This window comes from Athene noctua, chromosome Z (genome assembly GCF_965140245.1).
Source record: "Athene noctua chromosome Z, bAthNoc1.hap1.1, whole genome shotgun sequence".
Taxonomy (NCBI): domain Eukaryota; kingdom Metazoa; phylum Chordata; class Aves; order Strigiformes; family Strigidae; genus Athene; species Athene noctua.
In genome coordinates this window covers 71,712,597-71,734,771 of record NC_134077.1, presented here as the reverse complement: position 1 = coordinate 71,734,771, position 22,175 = coordinate 71,712,597, and the positions used below count along the sequence as shown (strand labels likewise).

General features: G+C 41.6%; 1 protein-coding gene across 1 annotated transcript in view; it reads left to right on the top strand.

The window, feature by feature from the left end:
• Positions 1-22,175, top strand: part of DOCK8 (dedicator of cytokinesis 8) — an 82,900-nt gene that overhangs the window by 16,995 nt on the left and 43,730 nt on the right. The window contains exons 13-18 of the mRNA XM_074933245.1: positions 14,950-15,067; positions 16,725-16,795; positions 17,462-17,600; positions 19,040-19,141; positions 19,870-19,965; positions 21,070-21,304. Of these exons, the coding sequence (XP_074789346.1) occupies positions 14,950-15,067; positions 16,725-16,795; positions 17,462-17,600; positions 19,040-19,141; positions 19,870-19,965; positions 21,070-21,304 (761 nt within the window). The remainder of the gene's footprint in view (positions 1-14,949; positions 15,068-16,724; positions 16,796-17,461; positions 17,601-19,039; positions 19,142-19,869; positions 19,966-21,069; positions 21,305-22,175) is intronic.

The window sequence follows — 22,175 nt, the reverse complement described above, 5'->3', positions numbered from 1 at the left end:
TTACGTTGCCAGTTGCTCTGTTTCCATTGCTGCAGCCATTTCCACAGGGTATTCGCCACTGCCCACGAGTCGGTGTAGAGGTAGAGCCTTGGCCACTTTTCCCGCTCAGCAATGTCCAAAACAAGCTGGATGGCTTTCACCTCTGCAAACTGGCTCGATTCACCCTGTCCCTCAGCAGCTTCATTGACCCATCGTGTGGGACTCCACACAGCAGCCTTCCATCATCGATGTTTTCCCACAATGCGACAAGACCCATCAGTGAACAGGGCATATCGCTTCTCCTCATCCGGCAGCTCGTTATATGGTGGGGCCTCCTTAGCACGTGTCACCTCCTGTTCTGGTGACATCCCGGAATCTTTGCTCTCCGACCAGTTTGTGATCACCTCTAGTATCCCTGGGAGGCTGGGGTTCCCTATTAGAGCCTGTTGTGTTATCAACGCAACCCATTTACTCCACGTGGCATCGGTTGCATGATGTGTGGAGGAGGCCTTTCCTTTGAACATCCACCCCAGCACCGGCAGTCAGGGTGCCAGGAGGAGCTGTATTTCAGTGCCGAACACTTCTGAGGCAGCCCGAACTCCTTCGTACGCTGCCAGTATCTCCTTCTCAGTTGGTGTATAATTAGCTTCAGAACCTTTGTATCCCCGGCTCCAAAAGCCTAGAGGTTGGCCTCGGGTTTCCCCAGGTGCTCTCTGCCAGAGGCTCCAGGTAGGGCCATTCTCCCCGGCTGCAGTGTAGAGCATGTTCTTAACCTCCTGCCCTTCCCAGACTGGCCCGAGGGCTCCTGCTTGGGCACTCTCCCGCTTAATTTGTTCAAAGGATTGTTGTTGCTCAGGGCCCCATTCAAAATCGTTCTTCTTACGGGTTACGTGGTAGAGAGGGCTCACAGTCAGGCTGTAGTTGGGGATGTGCATGCTCCAGAACCCCACAGCGCCCAGGAGAGGCTGAGTCTCCTTTTTAGAGGTTGGTGGGGCCATGGCTGTTATCTTGTTTATCACCTCCATTGGGATGTGGCGACGCCCATCTTGCCATTTTATCCCTAGGAACTGAATTTTCCGAGCAGGCCCCTTAACTTTCTTTTGCTTAATGGCAAAGCTAGCCTTCAGGAGGATTTCAATTATCTTCTTCCCTTTCTCAAAGACTTCCTCAGCTGTGTCCCCCCATACAATGATGTCATCAATGTACTGCAGGTGTTCTGGAGCCCCACCTTTCTCCAGTGCCGTAGGGACCAGTCCATGGCAAATGGTGGAGCTGTGGTTCCACCCCTGGGGCAATCGATTCCAGGTGTACTGGATGCCTCTCCAAGTGAACGCAAACTGTTGCCTGCACTCTGGCGCTATCGGAATGGAGAAGAACGCGTTAGCAATGTCAGGCGTGGCGTACCACTTGGCTGCCTTCGACTCCAGTTCATACTGGAGCTCCAGCATGTCCGGCACTGCAGCACTCATTGCTGGCGTAACTCCATTCAGGCCACGGTAGTCCACAGTCAGTCTCCATTCGCCACTAGGCTTTCTCACTGGCCATACAGGGCTGTTGAAGGGTGAGTGAGTTTTGCTGATCACCTTCTGGCTTTCTAGTTGACGGATCAGCTGATGGATGGGGACCAGGGAATCTCGGTTGGTGCGGTACTGCCGCCGGTGCACCGTCCTGGTAGCAGTCGGCACTCGCTGCTCCTCAACCTTAAGCCGCCCCACCACTGAGGGATCCTCTGAGAGGCCGGGTGAGGTGGACAACTGTTCAACCTCCTCCAGGGCAGCTACACCAAAAGCCCACCGGTACCCTTTTGGGTCTCTGAAGTGCCCTCTCCTGAGATAGTCTATGCCCAGGATGCACGGGGCATCTGGGCCAGTCGCAATGGGGTGCTTGTGCCAGTCCTTCCCAGTCAGGCTCACTTCAGCTTCCAGTAGGGTCAGCTGTTGGGATCCCCCTGTCACTCCGGAGATGCAGATGGATTCAACCCCATTGTAGCTCGATGGCATCAGGGTGCACTGTGCGCCAGTGTCCCCCAAAGCCTTATCCTCTTGTGGGTCTGATGTGCCAGGCCATCGGATCCACACTGTCCAGTAAATCCCATTATCCCTTTCCTCCACGTAGCTGGAGGCAGGGCCCCTCTAATCCTGCTCATCATCACTCACTTCTTGTAAGAATGATTTACTGGTCCCCTCCAGAGGGTCAGACATACCGTTGGCCATTCTGTTCTGCCTGGGGGATTTCTGACTAGACACTGGAGCTGCGCTTTTCTTGGAGGACTCCCCTTTTGTGATGGTCTTCCCTTTCAGCTGCTCTACTCGTGCAGCTAGGGCGGCAGGGGGCTGTCCATCCCACCTCCTCATGTTTTCTCCATGGTCACGGAGGAAAAACCACAGGGTGCCTCGTGGTGTGTGCCTTCTGCTGCCTTTCTCTTGGGTGGGGAAACGTTTACTTCTAATGGCTGAGACATCGGCCCATGCAGGTGGAATGTAGGACATGTCCTCTTCCATTTTCTGGACCCTCTGAGACAGTTCCTCCACAGCTGAGACCCAGGAATGTTGAGATGAAGGGAGATTTCCCTCCTATTGCCGGAGCTTGCCAACCACTCCATCCACTGTTAGAGTGTGGGTGTCTGTCCACCAGGACACTATTGCCAGTGCTTTCGAGTGTGCTTCTGGTGCGCTCTTCAGGAACTTTCGCCACATCAGGTGTGTGCAAGGGGCCTGATCTGGGTCCATGGGTGACTGCTCATCATTCAGATCACCATAGATCATCTCAAACACAGCCAGTTCCCTGAGGTTCTGGATGCCTTTCTCAATGCTGGTCCATTTGCTCAGCTGACATAGGATATCATCCTTGTAGGGGTGCCTCTCCCTTACACTGAGCAGGAGTCGCCTCCAAAGGCTGAGGGTTTGAGTCTGTTTCCCTATTTCCCTATCAATGCCAGCGTCCTTGGCCAAAGATCCCAGCTGCTTGGCCTCTCTCCCCTCCATCTCAAAAGCACTGGCTCCATTGTCCCAGCATCATCGGAGCAGACAGGTGCAAATCTGCTCGCCTCCCAGGCAGCCGAAATTTCTCCACATATCTCACAGCTCAGTCGGGGATAGAGATCAGATGATCACCTCTCGCCCTTCCTCCTGTTCCCGTGCTGGGCCTGGGTCATCCCCATCCCCCACTTTGCGAGCTGACTTTCTGGTATATTTGGTTTTCTGTATCGGGGTGACTGATACCGGCACTGGCTGGCTCTGGCTCAGCTGCTGTGCTGGTGGAGGCGACTGAGGCTGGCTCTGCCTGTTCCCCCGGCCCAGATGCTGTACCAGGAACTTCACTCTCACATCCTGTAGCATTTTCTTCCTCTTGAGGGCAGTGTGTGGTATTAAAGAGGACACGGTAGGCATGGGCAAGTCCCCAACACATTGCAGCGATTTGTGTCTCCTGGGTTTTGCCAGGTTGGTAACACACCCTTTCTAAGCACTCCATCAGCTTACCAGGGCTCTGCATTTGTTCAGGAGTGAAATTCCAGAGCATTGGAGGTGCCCACCGACTCAGGCCTTTGCCCATCTTTTCCCACACCCTTTGCCACTCACTATTATCTGACCTCGGGGCAGGTTTCCGGGCACTGCCATTGTTAGAGAAGTGCCACATGGCCAAAACCAAAATCAGGCAGGCATTCAGAAAGCATTGTGCCACAATCACACTGGCCTGCAGGCTCCAAGAATAATTGAAACTCTGAAAAAACGAGAGGATCTCTTCCCCTGGCTCACCCATAGAGGGGGTGAGACCCCTAACAAAAGCCCAGGCAGCAAACAGGTACCGGCCCACCCCCACACACAGTGATACAAACACAGTGTAAGCAGTCAGGAGCCAGTATGACAAAATAAGACCCCTTTTACATTTTCCACCAGTAACAAATGCCAGCACTGGGAACATACACTGGATATAAGGATTAATCCAGCCCCACCACGCAAGCAAGTGGGCCAGCATTGCAAACATTTTCTTATCAAACAAATACAAATGCAAACAGAAAAATTACACCCAACAGATTGCTCTGACACACTCTGGTCAGGGTCTGTCCCTTTTGGATTCTTATTTCAGCCCTCTTGTGCCCCATGTTGGGCGCCAAAAAAAGAGACTGTGTTGGTTTAAGCCCTGCCGGGACCGGAGACCACATTGCCATTGTCCCTCCCCCACTCTCAGACACAAGTAGGGCACAAACCCCAGGTTAAAAGAAGAAGAAATTTAATACAACAGTGTGATAAACAATCTGAACAACAGTAGCAATGATAACAATAACAGACAGCAATAACAGTAAACAAGACAAAAGATATACAGAGAAATACCGCAATGGTTATGGACAGCCCACCACGTGCTCCCCCACCACCAAAGCCACAAAGGAAAAAGTTCCTGTGCTCCCGACATCAGCATGGTATGAATAACCCAGCTGGAGATCCCTTCCCCCTCTCTGCTGGGGAAACTTAACCCTATCCTAGCTGAACAGGACATTCAGTACAACTCAGAACGGCAAGGCTGAAAGTCTGTTTTCTTGGGGAGATACTCCACACTTTCATGGGTAACTGGAGAGCCACTGAGGCTGTTGGTGACACCTGGATTTGGGTCTCAGCTTTTAAGGAAAGCAAAAAGAGAAAGTGGCATCTTATCTTACAGTAACAACTTGCAATGTGGTGTCAGCAGGGAAATGAGTAAGTAAGCCAGTTTGGATAGAGCCTCCTTAAAAGTATTGAAGGAGTTATTCCAGGGCAGAGCTGTAAATCTCTGATATTCAAACTCCTGAGGGTAATTTCTTTGTGTTTTCTGCACCAGAGTGTTATGGTACTTCTGTCATCTTCTTTGTCTATCAAAGATAGAAGTTAATGTCTTTTTTTTCCCCAGTTTTTATGGGTTTTATGCAGAATTTCTATAAGGAAAGTAGTTCTTCTACAATTAAAAGTGTAAATGTAAATGACTTGAGTAATGATGCCTTTTTTAAAAAAAATGAAAAAATAATAGAGAATTTTAACTTTCTTATTCATTGTCTGGGCCAAATAACGAGTAGTATATGCCAACTCCAGTGTGCACCCTCATAGTGCCTAAAGGTCTGCTTTTGAAAATGAAAAGCATTAGCAACTGCTGTATTGCTGAGTTAGAGAGTTGAGTCTGCATGGAATATTCTCTCTTTAGTTCTCACCAAGGTAAACTTCTGCAGCCAGACATCATGAATATTAAGCCACCATGCTGAAAATTAATATGTGCGTCTCCTGAAGCAAGTTTGGGTGTTTTCACGCTATCCTTCAGTTGCTAGGGTGTCTGTATTGAATACATGCACCCACATCAGAAGAAATGCTTGCTATAGCTCAACAGTTACACTCTTTGAGCAAGAGTTCACACCCAGCATGCTTGATCTCTTCAGGCTTTTTTGGCTCTGTTTTAATTTTCACCTCAAGTAAAAGTCATTGTAACAAAACAAAGTAAGATCTATTCAGCCTGACTTGTAATAATGAAGAGAATATCTAAAAAGAATAGTTGCTTTCATCAATCTTTACCTTATTTAGTGTATCAATAGTGATGACACAACTGACATAATATAAGTACTGTTATGCTGTAAACTGGAAAATCAATCAGTTAATACAAAGTAAAACCCTAAAGACAGTTAGATACACTGGGGAAATGGTGAAAAAAATGCAGAAATGCTGGGTCATGTTTCGGCTGCCCTGTGACACCAGACATGTTTAGAGTGAGAAAGGGGAGTTCCAAACGGAACCGTTATGAATTCCAGCAGTAGTTCCTCAGAAAGTCAGGGCAGGCAGCTCTGCAGACATTATGAAACAGCAGAGTCTGGAACTTGGTGGGGTCCAGGAAGTGACACTTGTGTTTGCACAGTGACACTGAAGCACTTCCCACAAGCCAGAATCACCTAGCCACATCTGAGATGCTTTTGCCACACAGTCACGCCAGTGCTCTGTTTGGTGAGCAGAAGTGTCATGAGGGAATATAGGCCAATGTATTCAGAATCACAGAATCATTTAGGTTGGAAAAGACCTTCAAGATCATTGAGTACAACCATAAACCTAACACTGCCAAGTCCACCACTAAACCATGACCACAAAGTGCCACATCTACAGGGCTTAATTTAAGTACCTCCAGCGATGGTGACTCAACCACTTCCCTGGGCAGCCTGTTCCAGTGCTTGACAACCCTTGGAGTGAAGAAATTTTTCCTAATATCCAATCTAAACCTCCCCTGGTGCAACTTGAGGCTTTTTCCTCTTGTCCGCTTTTCCCCTTGTTACTTGGGAGAAGATATCAACCCCCACCTCACTACAACCTCCTTTCAGGTAGTTGCAGAGAGCAGTAAGGTCTCCCCTCAGCCTCCTCTTCTCCAGACTAAACCCCCCCAGTTCCCTCAGCTGCTCCTTGTATGACCTGTGCTCCAGACCCTGCACCAGCTCCGTTGCCCTTCTCTGGACACGCTCGAGTCATTCAATGTCCTTTTTGTAGTGAGGGGCCCAAAACTGAACACAGGAATCGAGGGGCGGCCTCCCCAGTGCCAGTACAGGGGTCAGATCCCTTCCCTGTCCCTGCTGGCCACGCTATTGCTGACACAAGCCAGGATGCCATTGGCCTTCTTGGCCCCCTGGGCACACTGCTGTCTTCTGTTTGGCCGGCTGTCAATCAACCCCCCCAGGTCCCTCTCTGACTGGCAGCTCTCCAGCCACTCCTCCCCAAGCCTGTAGCGCTGCTGGGGGTTGTTGTGGCCCAAGGGCAGCCCCCGGCATTTGCCCTTATTGACACTCACACAGTTGGGCTCAGCCCATGGCTCCAGCCTGTCCAGGTCTCTCTGCAGAGCCTCCCTACCCTTTGCTTAATTTAACTGTCTGCATGGTGAATATTGTTTTGAGCTTAATACTAATCTGTGCAAAGTAACTATGAATTTGAATAGAGACAGTTATTATTTCATGTGATTTTATTCCCTTTCCTCTAAGCTGAAATGTAGAACCAAACTGTCTTAATTAAGCAGTGTGCTAGTCATAACTGAGTGTCATGGCTAATATGTTACAGGTGATTCAGTGTTTCCTGATTCTTGAATGTAAGTCTGCAAACCAATATTTTTTTTTTTTACCAGTGCTATAGATTTAGATATTAAAAGAAAGAAAAATTAATCAAATAATTACCTGTTTTCTATTAACGTTACCATGAATGTAGGAGAGGGTTACATATAGAAATGTACTTGAATAACTAATTAATGAAAACTTGTAAAAATACAGGCTGATAAGCTCTTACTGGCATAATAATACCTCTATACATGTCCAGACAAATACTAATGAAACATCTAACTTTATTTTATTTTCCTGAATGCTTAAAAGAAATGCAAATATTTTGTTTACTTGGGTTTTGGGATTTTTCCAAATTTAGAGTTGATATTTCAGAGACATTTTGGAGGAAAACATACTTCTTTTTTTTAGATGATAGCTTTTTCCTTTGTGATAGGGGAAGCAGAGTCTTCTCTTACAGTGTTTGAACTTAGCTCTTGATAGTTTTTATACTGGTGTAATGCCATTATTTTAAAAGATGCTAATTCAGATTTATGCCAGAGAGATCAGCCACACCACTTTGTACATTGTGAAACTGAGTACTTCCTTTTGTTGTGTACCTACATTTCTTTAATAAAAATTGTTCCCTAAAAATGTCAAAACATTTCAAGATTTATTTCTTTCATACCCTTCTATTTTTAATAGAAAAAAATATATAATCTAAAGTTTGTTTAAAATTTCATATTCTCAGTAAAATGATGAAAATGATTTTAAGTGAAAATGATGCTGCTCACGGCCAGATGAAATGTTTATGCTGAGGAAAAAGGATTTGTCCCATCACTTCAGCAGTAACTCTACTTAACCAGGCACAAGTCCTGTCTTTGACAGGGGAAGTTCCTAATGCTTAAGGGGATTTTGGGAGGGGGTGGGGGGAACCTTTCCTTTGCTGTTTTGTTTCATTTAATTGCAAACTACTTGGCACTGTGCTCAGAGTTGCTGCAGTCTGCAGTGTGACCTGGAAGCCTTCTCCTTTGGTGGCAATCATTCTACCCCGTCCTTCACTAGTTTTGAGTGAGGAATGGATATTGGTGTATAGTGGTCTGTTATTCCCATTACTGCCATCACACCATTATCTGCTCCTTTCTGCCTCTCTGCCCGTGGGATCTGGAGAGAGTATGATAGCCCTGTGCATCCTCTACAGGCCATTGCTCTAGTTTTGTGCTCGTCAGAGATAGTAGCACTTCTAACTTCTTTTTCAGAGTAAACAAAGTGGAGATTAGTATAGCACTATTGTGCACACGTGAAGGAAACAGCTTAACCTAGCTACTAGAGTTTCAGAGATGTCTGTCTGATGTATTCTGCTCATCAGTACACATGATATCGTACCAATGCAAATAGTTGCCGCTCTTTTCTGAGCTCTGTAATCTTTCCTGGGTATCTATCTCAGCAGTAACAGGTTTCCTAATTTTTCTTTGCTTTTTACTCAGATGAAAATTACATTGTCAAATACAGCATAACAAAGCAGAAACAATGAAAAGAAAAACCTCACAAAGAGGATTCTGGGAGTGCATGTACCTCTCCCACAGGAAGCTTGTTTGTCACAGTGCTTTCAGATGAGGTATTGCACATGACTCCTCATAACAAACTTCCTTAATTATGTAATGGAGACAGAGAGAAAAACATGCCACCATGGCATGGTGATCTCTGTGTAGTCACTGAGCAGAAACTGTGAATAAAATATGGATTTCTCTAAACCTCGAGATGACAGCAAAACCTTTAAAGAAATGTGTAATTATTCTTTAAAAAAATAATCAAATGCAAGTGATTTAATTAGAGGGTTTTCTTGGGTTCTTTGAAGCATTTCAGTTAATTGTAATTTGATATCATAAATTAGATTTTTGAAAACTATTTTCAGCAGACTTTTGAGCAAGTATAATTCAAAATGCAACAACAGCATTTTAAAAAAATCTTGACAATTTGTGTCTTGAATAGCTGTTAGCTCTCTGTGTGAAAACCATTAGTATAATAACCTAGTATAACCTAGTATTAATAACCTTTCACATTCTGCTGAGCACTTTTATATTACTTAAAATCTATCATACACTGATAAATACTGTGTTTTGCCTTCCAAACAAATCTGATGTTGTATTTTTGATGCCATTGATGCCATTCAGCTTCAGTATTAGTTCATTCTTTGGTCTGCTGAGTGGAAACAAAAGAACACTGTCATTAAAAAAATCTTTTAAGGAAAGCTTTTGAAACAATAGAAGGTAATCACAAATCAAAAGAAGCTAAACTGAGTCTTCCAGAGACCTGTAGGAACTGAAGATTAAAATTAACCTGTTGATATCTCAGTTCAAGCACCTTCCTAAAGTATAAGGAATGTGGGCATGAATGACAGTTCTTAAATCCAGTTCCAGTTCTACCACTGACTTTCTGCAAAGTCTTGACTTACTGATGGTATCTCAAAATCTCCAACTGCATGTTCACATCCACAGCAAGATACCTATTGTTCAGGAGTGTTAGAAGGTTAGAGTAATGTTTATACGCTATGTTCAAACAATGCTGGGCATTTTTGCTGTGATTTAATTCCCCAAACTTGAAGCCATTTTTTCCCCCTTCCTTTCCCCCATCTTGTAAAGAGTATCGCTATTGCTTCTCCTCTAGGATGTAGAGATAAAAGCACTTAAGTACTTAACGCAATGGTTTCCCAGAAAAACTGGACTTCTCATTATTCATTAACATCAGTGCAACACTGAGTGCTCACCTTCCTCTTAAGAAAGAAGCTATAACTGAAAACACAAAAGACGTAAGTAGTGTGAGGGCCCTACCTTTCCAGATGGTTTTGAATGAAAGGATCTTCTTTACTGATTTGGTTTTGTTGGAGCTCCACTTCAGCAGGCAGCGGCTTATACTTTGGTCTTACATGAATATCTTAAGAAAAATGAACATACTCTGATCACTGATACTGCCCTTGGTGTGGTAGTAGGGTGTAGAATATTGTCCTCTTGTAAAGAGCTCCTAATCAGGACTTTTAGAATGAAAACATTCCTTTCCAAGCATGCAGATCTTTTGGCTAATATCAGGACACTGTGCTTTCTTCTTCAAACCATTTATCTGCTTTTCACTGGAGTTAAAATGCTCCAGTAACTTCATCCAAGAATTGTTAATAGTGCTGGATTACTGCTAGCAGTAGGTGGCTTCCCTTTTTGTAAGAACAGGTGAATTCTTTAGCTTAGGTCTGCAAGGCAATTACTGAGAAAGAACATCAGTTTTCTCACTGGATTTTTTTTTACTCTTGCTTGATAAATGGTTACTTTGAGGTGTACAGTTTAGAGAAGAGGCATCACTCAAAAGCAGTGCAATTTGTCAGTATAGCTTTCAGCCTCCCAGGTCAGGATCAGGGAGTGTGTAAATTTATCAGTGAGGCAATTAAAACAAATCCAAGTTCCACCTGTTGACTTCTAGCTGCACATATCTTGCATGCTGCTGAATCCTATGTCATTCACTAAGGTTTTTAAGCATTTTTAGCTGAAATTTTAGATGTGCATGGTATCTGTGGCAACAAGAAGATGCTAGGAAATATGAAATATTACCTCACATTATCTAACACATGTAATTTCAGGGGGGGGCAGTTACCAGTATTTTGGGAATATGCAGTCTTGTATTTACTAGCACTCTTTCACTGTGTCATTTATTAATTAAATATATCAGGAAAAAATTATCTCACCACAATTCTCAGCTGCATCATCATCTTTCAGATAGGTTCACTACTATGTGTAAAAATCTGATATGTCAGAATTTTCACTCTCTGATTATCAGGGTTCAATGATAATATTGGGATAGAGCTTTATGCCTATTTACACAGCTGGAGGAATCACAGGTCCTGGGATGGTGAATGTATGTATAAAATATAGTACTATGGTATAGCTGCTATCTTCCTTTTTTCAGCTTTTCACACTCCATTTGGGCAACTGACAGTGCCTTGTGTGGGACCTACCATCTTGTCTGTAATTACAGTGTCTTGATGTTGCAGTAGTTGATACCTGGTGGATATCCACTCATTTTATCGACTTTAGTAACACTGCCACTAGGATTTAAAAATACTGGAACCATCAGGGAAAGTGAAGGCATTATCAGTGGAACAGTGGGTTTAGTTTGGTAGATGACTGCAAAGCATGGAGGTCAGAGACATCAGAAGGTGGTGTAATCCCTTTGATTTTCATATTTGAAAACTTTAAAACAGTTTTAAGAGTAACTTCTGAAAAAGATGATGTAGGCAATTATGGGTCAAATAGTTCCCTACATTTGCACACCAGGAAGTCAATATGATAGGTAATAAATTATTTTGTTGATGATTTTTACAATTCACAAAATCTCAGTTACATGCCTTTGGTCCTGGTTTTCAAATACATGATGTCATTGATTACTTGTTTGCAATATTTGATATTTGAAGTAATTGTAGGTCAGTTCAATTATATATAATGAATAACTATGAGTCCTGGAGAGAAAGCTATTAAAATTTTAGTGTGACTTTGCTAAGCTCTAGGTCACATTTAAATTTAGAAATATCTATTTTCTTGTCTTAATTTTGTGATTTGAATCTGCAGAAATCTGACATTTTGAGTCAGCCTTCCACTCAGTTCCTCTAGCAACATTTTTTTTAGTGTTAACTAAAACTTTAATAGAAAATTTACTAAGGTTTTAACACCAGTGTTAATGGACAATATAAAGTGACATTCACTGCCAGCCTAAATTTGATTAAGATCTGACCACTGACTCTTTAGATGTGTCCTAATTTTAGCAACATGAGGAAAATCACTCAAACTGCTATCCAGATTATTCATACTAAGATTCAGAATATATGACACATGTACATCCTCTTGAATGTGACATGTTGAAGTTTTGTCATTGTGCCATTTGTTCTAGGCAGTGACTGACTGGGTTTCCATATTTGGCAGTGTTCATGATTTGCATGATAATTTTCAACCACTTTTTTTTGAAGATTCTCCACCCACCCCAACAAAAGTGTAGAGGGATCAACAAAGATGGAAAATTATAACTCATGGATGTACCACTTTTTGTTTCCAGGACCCTAAGTATTAAATGGCAATGTTAGCCCATTCATCATTGTTCACCTGTAAAACATTTGTGGTTTGTATCAGCAGTGACTATTTGCACATATATTGGCTTTTGTTATGTGTGGAGTTCTTGTCACGGTCATCATAGAACATGCCTAACGTTCATTAGAAGTTTGAGATGCACTTGTTGACACTTCATACACTGCGTAATGTAGAAAGGAGAAGGATTTTATTATGTCATACATATGTGCAACCAGTAATTACAAACAGAAGTGTTCAGTGAGAAGGGTCACAGACTTGAAACTCTGCATAAATTTTATTTTGGCAGAAGATACGTCTGCACTGCTTTTGCCATGTGAAGTGATCAAATCACCATTGCTGAGTCCCGTGAAAGTGTAGGAAGGTCAGCAAAATTGAATGAGAACTGCTGCATGGTGTCCTGTGTCAGGCTCGATGGACCCTTAGCTTTCCCAGCAAGTAGCTTATTCTGAAACAGTCTCTTTCGTACCGTCCCTCTGCTCCAACCCAGAGAAGCTGTCTGTCCTGGTCTCGGTGAAGGTGGCTGCTCTGTCATGGCTTTTGTAGACCCATACTGATTCCTGAATAGCTCTTTTGCTTTTTGTAAGCACATCTGAATATATCTGGACGTAGAGCCTTGCACTTTCTGTAGAGGGAGTGAGGGGAGAAGTTTAATCACACTGACCAAAAGTAATTGCTGTGGTGTGTTGTTTAAATAATTCTGCTCAGTGCAGAGCCTCAAGGGAGGCACAATGCCTCCTGGAGCACACCACATCTTTATGGGCATGCTAGCTGTCCTATTACTTAAAAGACAACAGTATGTACTTCCCTGACACCCCTGCTAACTGCCATGTGGAATTACTCCTTGTCATTGCTTCCTCTCAGACTTTTGGACAGTAGAGGGGCTGGCAGGCAGTAGCACTCACGCAGTGGTCAGCAATGGGTTTACAATTCATGCCTGTGTGAAGGAACCTCTTTTGATCATCTCCCCACCTTCCTGCTTTAAAAAATCAGTCATCACTTTCATGTCTGCAGGATATCCAGAGTCAGCATTTGCCCCTGTTCTTCCTCAGTGCTGAGGGGTTTAATACACATGTAAGCAAGATCCCTAAAACTGCTTGAGCATAAATAGTACAAGCTTTAGTTCTTTGGTACAGTACTTGCTGGAATAATGCTTTTTTGGCTGTGTAGTCAGCAGAGAGCTCTGTGTTTGTGATTTTATATCTTTCATCTCAAGTCACATCTAAATGCAAAATCCAGTGCTCGGGGACATTATATGGATTTGTGGCATCTTCTGCTGGGCTGCAGATTAATGAAGCAATGACTGGATTATACAGCCTCCCCTACGTGTATTTCTTCACCTCTGGCAGATGTAATATTGATAATATCCTTCATTTAATACATCATTCTCCCAAACATAATTCAGTGGAGGTTACCAATATATTTCTCACTTTCACTTAGCTTTTCCTAATATCATTGAGAGAATTTGGCAGAGCAGAAATGGCATTTGAGGAGGTAAGGAAAAAAGTGTATTAGTGCAGCAGGCAGGGAGCGCTATTGTGAATGAAGGGAACAGCAAGTTACATGCTAGTTTAGTTCCTAAGGCATGTCACGGCCCATGTTGCCTGTGTTGGTTAGCAAAGTAGCTTGGACTGTGTAGTTGAAGAGTACTGTCACATCGTGACACATGTCAATAAGAAGAATCAACCACAGTTTTCCAGGTCTTGCGATACAACAAATGGAAGATGAATTGTCTGACTTAATGACAACATTCTTCAAAGCTGCTCCACATTTTCTGGTGACAGTGGTGCTGAGGAGATATCTGTGATAAGGACAGGTCACATTTGTGTGTAGCTTCAGACTGTCACAGACAAAAAGAAGCATGAAAGCCCATGAGTAGTTTTCATTTTCACTGGGAGACGGCATGCTTCCACCAACACTAGCCTCATTCCTTACTCTCAGAGGACAAACAGTGAGAATTGTATACCGGACCAGGAAAATGACGCATTAGATAGACATAATCATGATGCCAGAATGTGTGTAATCCGGGCCTAGTTGAAATCTTGGATTTACCGTAGATATCACTGGAGAAAAAGCTTTCTATTAGCATTTTGATCTTCTACCTGAATTGATGGGTTTGAACTTGGGAGACCATTTATGTTACCAAATTCCCCACAGAAATTAAAGGTGCTTTTTAAGTTTAATGATATGTCCATGTACACAAGCTAGTAAAGAGCAAAGTATGCTATATTTTAAAAAATTATTATATTCGTTACTAAAAAAATTTCAGATTTTAGAATTATAGTTCAAAGTTTCTTATTTGTATTTACTCAGGTTCATTGGTACTGCTTCTTGATTTGCATGATCTAGAAATAGATGCCATTTTGTTGCTATAAAATAGGAATGTATGAACTTCAGTTGTTGATTTTATTTGCTGATTTACTTGTTTTTATCACCTCTGAGTGACTCCTTACCCCTACCAAAATCTGATTCTTCACAACTGAGAAGGGAGCTGCTTTCTTAAGAGATTGCTGGTTTTCATTATATCAAGCAAAGATATTAATTGATTTGTAACTGGGAATTGCATATTTAAAAAAAAAAAAAAAAAGAGAGAGGAAGACAGCCTTCTCAAAAATACAGCTTACTGTATGAGAAACCTTAAACACAGGATGTTCTGTGTGTCACAACAAGAACTTACCTTTTCCTTGTGAACTTTTGAAATGGAGTTTGGCAAAGCTTTCACTATCTAGGTGGAATTGAAGGACAGGGAGAGGAATCAGCAAAATGCTAGTTTGTGCACTTCATTTTGAAACACAAATTTACCAATTTTATTCGTTGTTTTCTTTCTTCCAGAAATCTCCTCTATGTTTACCCTCAAAGGCTGAATTTTGCTAACCGACCGGCTTCTGCAAGAAACATTACCATCAAGATTCAGTTTATGTGTGGTGAAGACCCATCCTGTGCAATGCCGGTAATAAATGCTGAGATTTCTTAGCAGACTTTTGCTACATGCATGCTTGAGGAACCTCTGAAGAAATAACTCATTATTTAATTCCCATCACCACCGTTTCTAGTGGGGCCTTAGAAAGCCTAGCATCAGAGAGCTTGTGAAGTTTGTCATTCTCATCAGAAAGCAGGGACTTTAGTCCTTACCCACAACACGAAACACTCGAGTGGAATAGAGGCATGTTACTCCCTCTTATCTAAGTCTTCCTACCTTGTTTTGAGAAGAGTGGCATAGTATTAACCAGTTGTGTGTTGGGAACTGTAGTGGTAAAATTCACAGAGCTTCAGAGACCATTTAAGAACGATGTAGTCTATCTTCCAGTGTAACTCCTCCATATGCACTATGTGTACACAAATAGGTATAATTCTAGAAGTTGGGATCTTCATCGTATGAGTCTAAACAGGTGCACAGTTGTGCAGTATAGGTAGATTTTTCCATGTTTGAAACACACTGTGTATGAGGGCGTATGTGTGCACTACTAACAGAGCAGGCAGCACTGCCTATGTGCAGGTTATTCAACATTTCTCATTGTAAGATCCTCTCTTCAGCTTTACCAAGCTTCAGTTGTTCAGTTTGAAGTGTTCTAACCCAGACGTCTGCTTCAGCCTGAATATTTTGGGAAGTTTTCAGACAGTGTGATTGGCTATTTAAGAATGACATTGGGATAAAATCTTTTGTGATTTTATGTGTTGGAAGGGGAAAAAGTGAATGGAGATATTACTTCAAGGAACTTTAATCCAGCAATATGTTGGAGCAAGAAGTGACAGCCAGCCAGTCTTTATCAGCATGCACAGTGCATACCTCACAGCCTTATTCCACATGAGCTGTGGAATTGAAATCAGAGCATCAGCACAGTGTTTACCCAAGCCATGCTTCTTCCAGAACTGGAGCTGTGCCATGTCAGTGTAGCACCGTCCTTTACACAATACTGCATTGTTGGTTTCCTTAAACTCTGCCCATAGTACAGTTAGATTTTGACAAGTGCTTAGGACAGACGGTTTACCTGGCATCCCCCTCCACTGTGAGGGATCTTTATTTCAATACATATGGACTTGTGCTGTACAGATATCCTTGTCTAAGCTCATCTCCCAGGGCTCCCTTTAAAATTACTGGATTCCAGGACCTTACCATGAGACAGTGTCTGAAATGAGGGAAGCAAATCAAGCACCAAAAATGCCTATTTCTCTTTGTTTGTTATAAAGGAACTTTGGACCTGTAAGGTAAGGTGAGATGGATCTCACCCTAAATGGCAGGCTACAACTGAAAAACAAACTCCTAAAAATACTTTTAATTTAACTTTTTGGCATTTAGTTAAAGGCAATGTGTAAGAGGCTTACCATAACGTTACTCCTGCAATTCCTCACTTTTTAATGCATGACTGGAGAATGTGAGGTGAGTTAGTCAGTGGCTCCAAAAATGACTTCTACGCCATTTTCTTGGTGTTTTACCCTGAATAATGTGTGGGAAAGATGCTCAGTAATAAGACATTCATGGCAACATGCTAAGATAAAATTGAAGAGTCATCTTCAGCCTTCAGACACTGTCTTAAAATTTATACAGGTTGATGACAACCAAATGCTTTAGACCTGACTGCTGTTACTTTCTTTTCTTCTTAATGTAGGTAATTTTTGGGAAATCTTCAGGTCCAGAATTTGTGCAGGAAATATACACAGCTATCACGTATCATAATAAGTAAGTATTGTTACGATTTGTATGACTTAAGAAGGATTAATCATGACCTCTTTACATAATTCTTAGCCTACATAGTTCACCAAGGAATGCTGGTACTAATCCATCCTAAACATTTACATTTTGTGTGGATTTGTCATATCTAACGTGACTTGCTACATCCATTTGCATAAGTGACCATTGCATAAGCAACCATTGCTTTTCTTCTTTGAAGTTTTTCAGAGGTTAGCTGAGAATATTCCTAATTTGAAGATTAAGGAGCAGGAAGCATCAGAATAATTTTGTCACAGCTTTCACTTCAGTGAATTCACAGATCCAAAAGAGCTGAAGGGACATTCTCATTCTCACTAATGTGGACTCAGAATTTACTATTTACACAATAAAAAATCTGAAACCCAAAATTAAGATTGAATGTTTTTGAAAGTATAGAGATGCGTGAAAGCTGAAACATTCCAGCAGATACTCTCTATGATCTTCCTGATTCAAAGCTGTAGATAGTTCATAAATACAGCTGTATATATATGTACTTTGTTTAATTTGGCTCTGAGGCTGTTTTCAGGAATGTATACAGTTTTTATAACTATAACATCTGAAAACCTACTGGCAAATTTACCTTCTGCTCAGTCTTATACTTACATTGGAAATGTGCTTGACATTTTTTTTAAACAGGTCCCCTGACTTTTATGAAGAAGTGAAAATTAAGCTGCCAGCAAAACTCACAGAGAAACACCATCTATTGTTCACGTTCTATCACATCAGCTGCCAGCCAAAGCAGGGGGCAACTGTGGAAACCCTCCTTGGCTATTCAGTAAGTTCCATGTGATATATAATTGTGTGTGCTCGTGTGTGTATGTATCTACATTACATTTAAACAGACTCTTTGCTTGTCAAGAAGCTTGCCATATATTCCCTTTCTGGTTATGGTAATAAATCAGAACCAGTAGAAGGTCTTAATGTTAATTCACAGAAACTAGATGCAACCTGTGCTATGTTATATTCTCATCCTATAATTTTACATTGTTAAGTGTCTTTGAAATTGATGGATTCACCAAACACAACTGAAGTATTCACATAATTATTTGCAACAGCAATGCCTTGTAGATATCGCCCAATTCTGTCAGATTCTATTAATGAAAAAAAAAAAACACTAAAACATGTGAATTACAATTATTCACTGTTATCTAACATAAGGTAACATCTACATGAGGTAAAAACTAATATAATATTTTCAGTTAGATTTTATATGACATATCATTTATACTAAAGTGTCTTTTACCCACATCAAAATTAAAACAGAAAGAATGTAGAAGGTAAAATGTAATTGTCTTGCATTCATTATCTTCATGTTGATACTAGCATGTTTTAGCTTAAGAAATATTGTAGCATACTCTCTTTGACCTTTTTCTTTATCAGTTGATATTTTTAACTGGAGAGATTTTAAAATAAGAGGAAAGCATAGATGATGCTAATACTTCAGGTTTGAAAATGTCCTAGTGCTATAGTCAGCAATTGAGCTGTGGGGACAAGCAAGTGCTTTCCACATGTTCCTGCTGTGAAGTTCATATTTGATTTTGATCCCAGTACTGAGAATCCTCTCAAATGGGATTTCTTTTATGGACAGATATAGTCCTGCTAATGGGATTGGTAAGAAGTAAATTAGTTTGTAGTTCAGTAGCAAGACTTCACATAGGTGAGGACTTAATTTTCAAGCTTTTGTTCACCTAAATACAAAATGTTTCTGCCCCATGGTACTCAAATGCACAGCCTCTTTCAGACTTGAATAGGAGAAAAATTAAATGTGTCCAAATGTCAATGCAGAGTTATGATGAATCATACTGGCCCTCATCCTCATGGTGACCATGACCAAGATTTCAATTTATACTTAGCAAAAATTATACTCTGTTGATTTGCTTTAAAGCCAAGGATCAGTCTATTCAAGATACATGATATTTTAAATTAAAACATGAACTCTGGTAGGATTTATTAGGAAAATGTATGTCACACATGAAAAGCTCTGTGTTTGGTTTCTTCAAAAGGAATGGTTTGTAAAACAGTCTTGTACAATTTTCTACAGTAGCTATCAGTGAATTTAAAATGCAAAGAGATTACTGTTGAATGGGTTAGAGCAGAGGAGCTTGGGTCAATATCTCATTTGTTGTTTTGTTGACTGTGCATACCAAATCAGATAAATAGCCCTGATCATATGTAGTCATGAATATTGCTATGTTTTCTATTCATTTGTTTCAGTGGCTGCCGATTCTATTAAATGATCGTCTTCAAACTGGACATTATTGTCTTCCTGTTGCATTGGATAAGCTGCCTTTCCACTATTCAATTCACTCTCCTGAGGTAACAAAGAAAATTATGAAAAGAGAATATTTTCCTAGTGTGTAAGAACAGGATAAGTGTTTTACAAACTAACATTGCTGTCTGCTTGTAGACGATACCTTCTTTTTGTACTTTAAGTGGGGAAAGCTCTGGAGGAAAATGTTGTTATTATTGTCACTGGTGTTATTTTATATTGTTATATTGTGTTTTTTGAAGTTATTTATCCAAGAAAATCCTTGTAAATTGTCTAGTCAGGGATACATTTGTTTAGAGGGTGTCAAATCAATAATGTGCTTACTTCCGTAGGGTGATTTGCTTGGTTTTTGTGGTTGTGTGGAAGAGAGAGGAGAAACAGAATCAGGTGCTGCTACTGGAGCACCTCTGAGTGAATATGACAAGAAGAAACTGTTTAGAGGATTAAAACTGCATCACATCACCATGGAGTGTCTGTGACAGTGCTTTAACTGGGAACTTCTAACCTTAAAAATATCCCATCAGAGGACATACACTTGCACTGTCTGTGCTAGGCATCCAGCTGAAGTGCTCCAAATTTCCCTGTTCAGTGCATCCACTTCTCCCCATCTAGTCTATGAGAAGAGTAAGACACCTAGCTGTGGTCCTCTGTGTAGCACTGAATTTGGATGTCTAAAATAAAGTGAATAGCGCAAATACTCTATAGACCCCTGTGAAAAAAAGGCTTTCTGTCTGATCATTAAAGATGATGATTCCCACATTTCTTTCTACCACAGAAAGTTCCATCTCAGATACCACCTGTTAAGTGGGTTGAAGGACACAAGGGTGTTTTCAATGTTGAAGTTCAAGCTGTTTCATCTGTTCACACTCAGGTAATGCATCAGAAGCAATACACAGCTGTAGTTTCATTTCAGAGAGAATTCAGATGTCCAGGCCTACTTAGGAGGTTTATGAAATTGATTTGTTTAAGCCCACACAGGTTTAAAAACAAGTAACAGCTATGGAAATAACCTGATATCCTCAGTGAATGAAATCCTTTGGTGAAATGAAATATATTGGTACAAGTGAACAAATGAGCACTCTCAGCAGCAAGTCACATCAAGCAATAGGGAGCCTGATGTCCTCTCAGCTCAGCATGGGTTTGCTCAGGCTGTGTTTGAAAGACATTGGCAGGGCACAGTGCCAGTTTTCTGCGGTCTGCATCTTCTGTTCTGCAAGGCTAGTTCAGACAGTGTGTCCACATCTGCAGAGACATAGCACCTCCCCACCTCTAGAGATGGGTAATACTGCCAGAATGCTTTATTCAGCTCAGCCATCAAAGCCATGTGGTCTGGGGACAAAAGCTTAATGCTGCATGAGAATTCTATGATTCTGGTTGTTCAAATGTGGTAGAAAATTGAAGCTTTGTCCATCTTATGGGGATACTGGTTTAAGGTAGAGCAGCTTTGCTTTGGTTTTGCTGCTTTACAGTGTCTCCTACCCATCATCCCATTCTAGGTAACCCTGGTAGCTATATCCTAACAACTGGAGGCCCTGTGTCAGAGGTTGGTCCATCACCCCTTTGCAGCATGCCTTTTAAATACAAGCAGGGCATACTCATAAGGCACATAACTTGCATGTAGCTGGAACTTAGCTGTGGGTGGCAGATAGACTATAAACCTATGACATAATGGAGTTTTGTCAGAGAGGAGGAACAGTATTTTCGTGAAATGAAGCAATCACTTCAGTGAGTGCTTTAACTTTTCTGCTTTTAATCTGATCTAACCAGAGTCTGAATGTGAGCCAGATGAAAAGGAAAAAACAAAAGGCCATGACAGCTGCTTTACAAATTGATCTTTAGGGCTAGCGATCACTGCAAGCCAGAAGGGTGAAAATATTTTCTCTCTTCCCATCAGGTGAAACAAGCAGGCTTTGCTTAGCTAGCAGCAGCCTGAACTATATCAACTTTTTTAACTGTGAGTGCACTGTATTTACAGGACAATCACCTGGAGAAGTTCTTTACTCTGTGCCATTCTCTGGAAAGTCAAGTGACATTCCCCATTCGACTGATGGACCAGAAGATTACAGAGGCTACACTGGAACATGAATTGAAACTCAGCATTATCTGTTTGAATTCTTCACGCCTTGAACCTCTTGTCTTGTTTTTACATTTGGTACTAGATAAACTTTTCCAGCTGGCTGTACAGCCCATGGTCATAGCTGGCCAGACAGGTATTTGCTGGTGCATAGCCTTGAAAAGGTAGTGCGAGCAACATAGAAATGTGGGGGAAAGGATTGCTAAATATCCAGGCTCAGATTTAGTATTTGGGGTAGTCCACTTCAGGAGTTGTGCTTCTTAAGACACAGTCCACTGCACAATTTAATCAGATTTAACTGAATTCCTGCCTTCTCCCTTTTCCCCCTACATATAAGATGCTTAGACTCATTGGGAGGTATGTTAAATTGTAGCAGTTTACTTAACTGGAAATATAGGGCAGAAAGTGGGTTGTGGTTTAACTTTGTTTGGAATTCACTTGTTTTGCAAGCAAAATACCAGGAAAATCACTTATTCTAGAGCTGACATTGCTGACTGCACTATATCATCTGCCCAGATATCTATGGACAGAACTGAGTGAGCACAAAACCAGAGTGTATAGTAATGCACATGGGTTTTTCTGTTACTGAGGCTGCCAGTTGCCCATCACATGTGTTAAGTCTAGAGGGGAGGCATACTTGGAGACAGTGGTGTCGTTTATTTCCTGTTTCATTTTGGTGATCAACATTTGTCATCCACCATAATATTTGTGGAAAAGCCTGCTAGCTTGTATAATGTATAGTGTTTGTCAAGTAGGTATCTTATAGGAAATACATGAAGGCTGCTAGAAATGGTAATAAACAGTTACATTACTGCTTTTATGTAACACGAAGTGATGGAGTAACAGTGATTGAGTTGAAAGTCAGTGGGTCCATGGAAGAGCGGTTATTGGCCTATGTAGACTTTGGGTGTGGTCAGGTATATCAGTTGCTGTCTAGAGCTCTAATTTGTTGACTGAATTAAAGCATGTTAGGATTAGTTGTTGTTGGTACAAAGAATGCCCTTCAG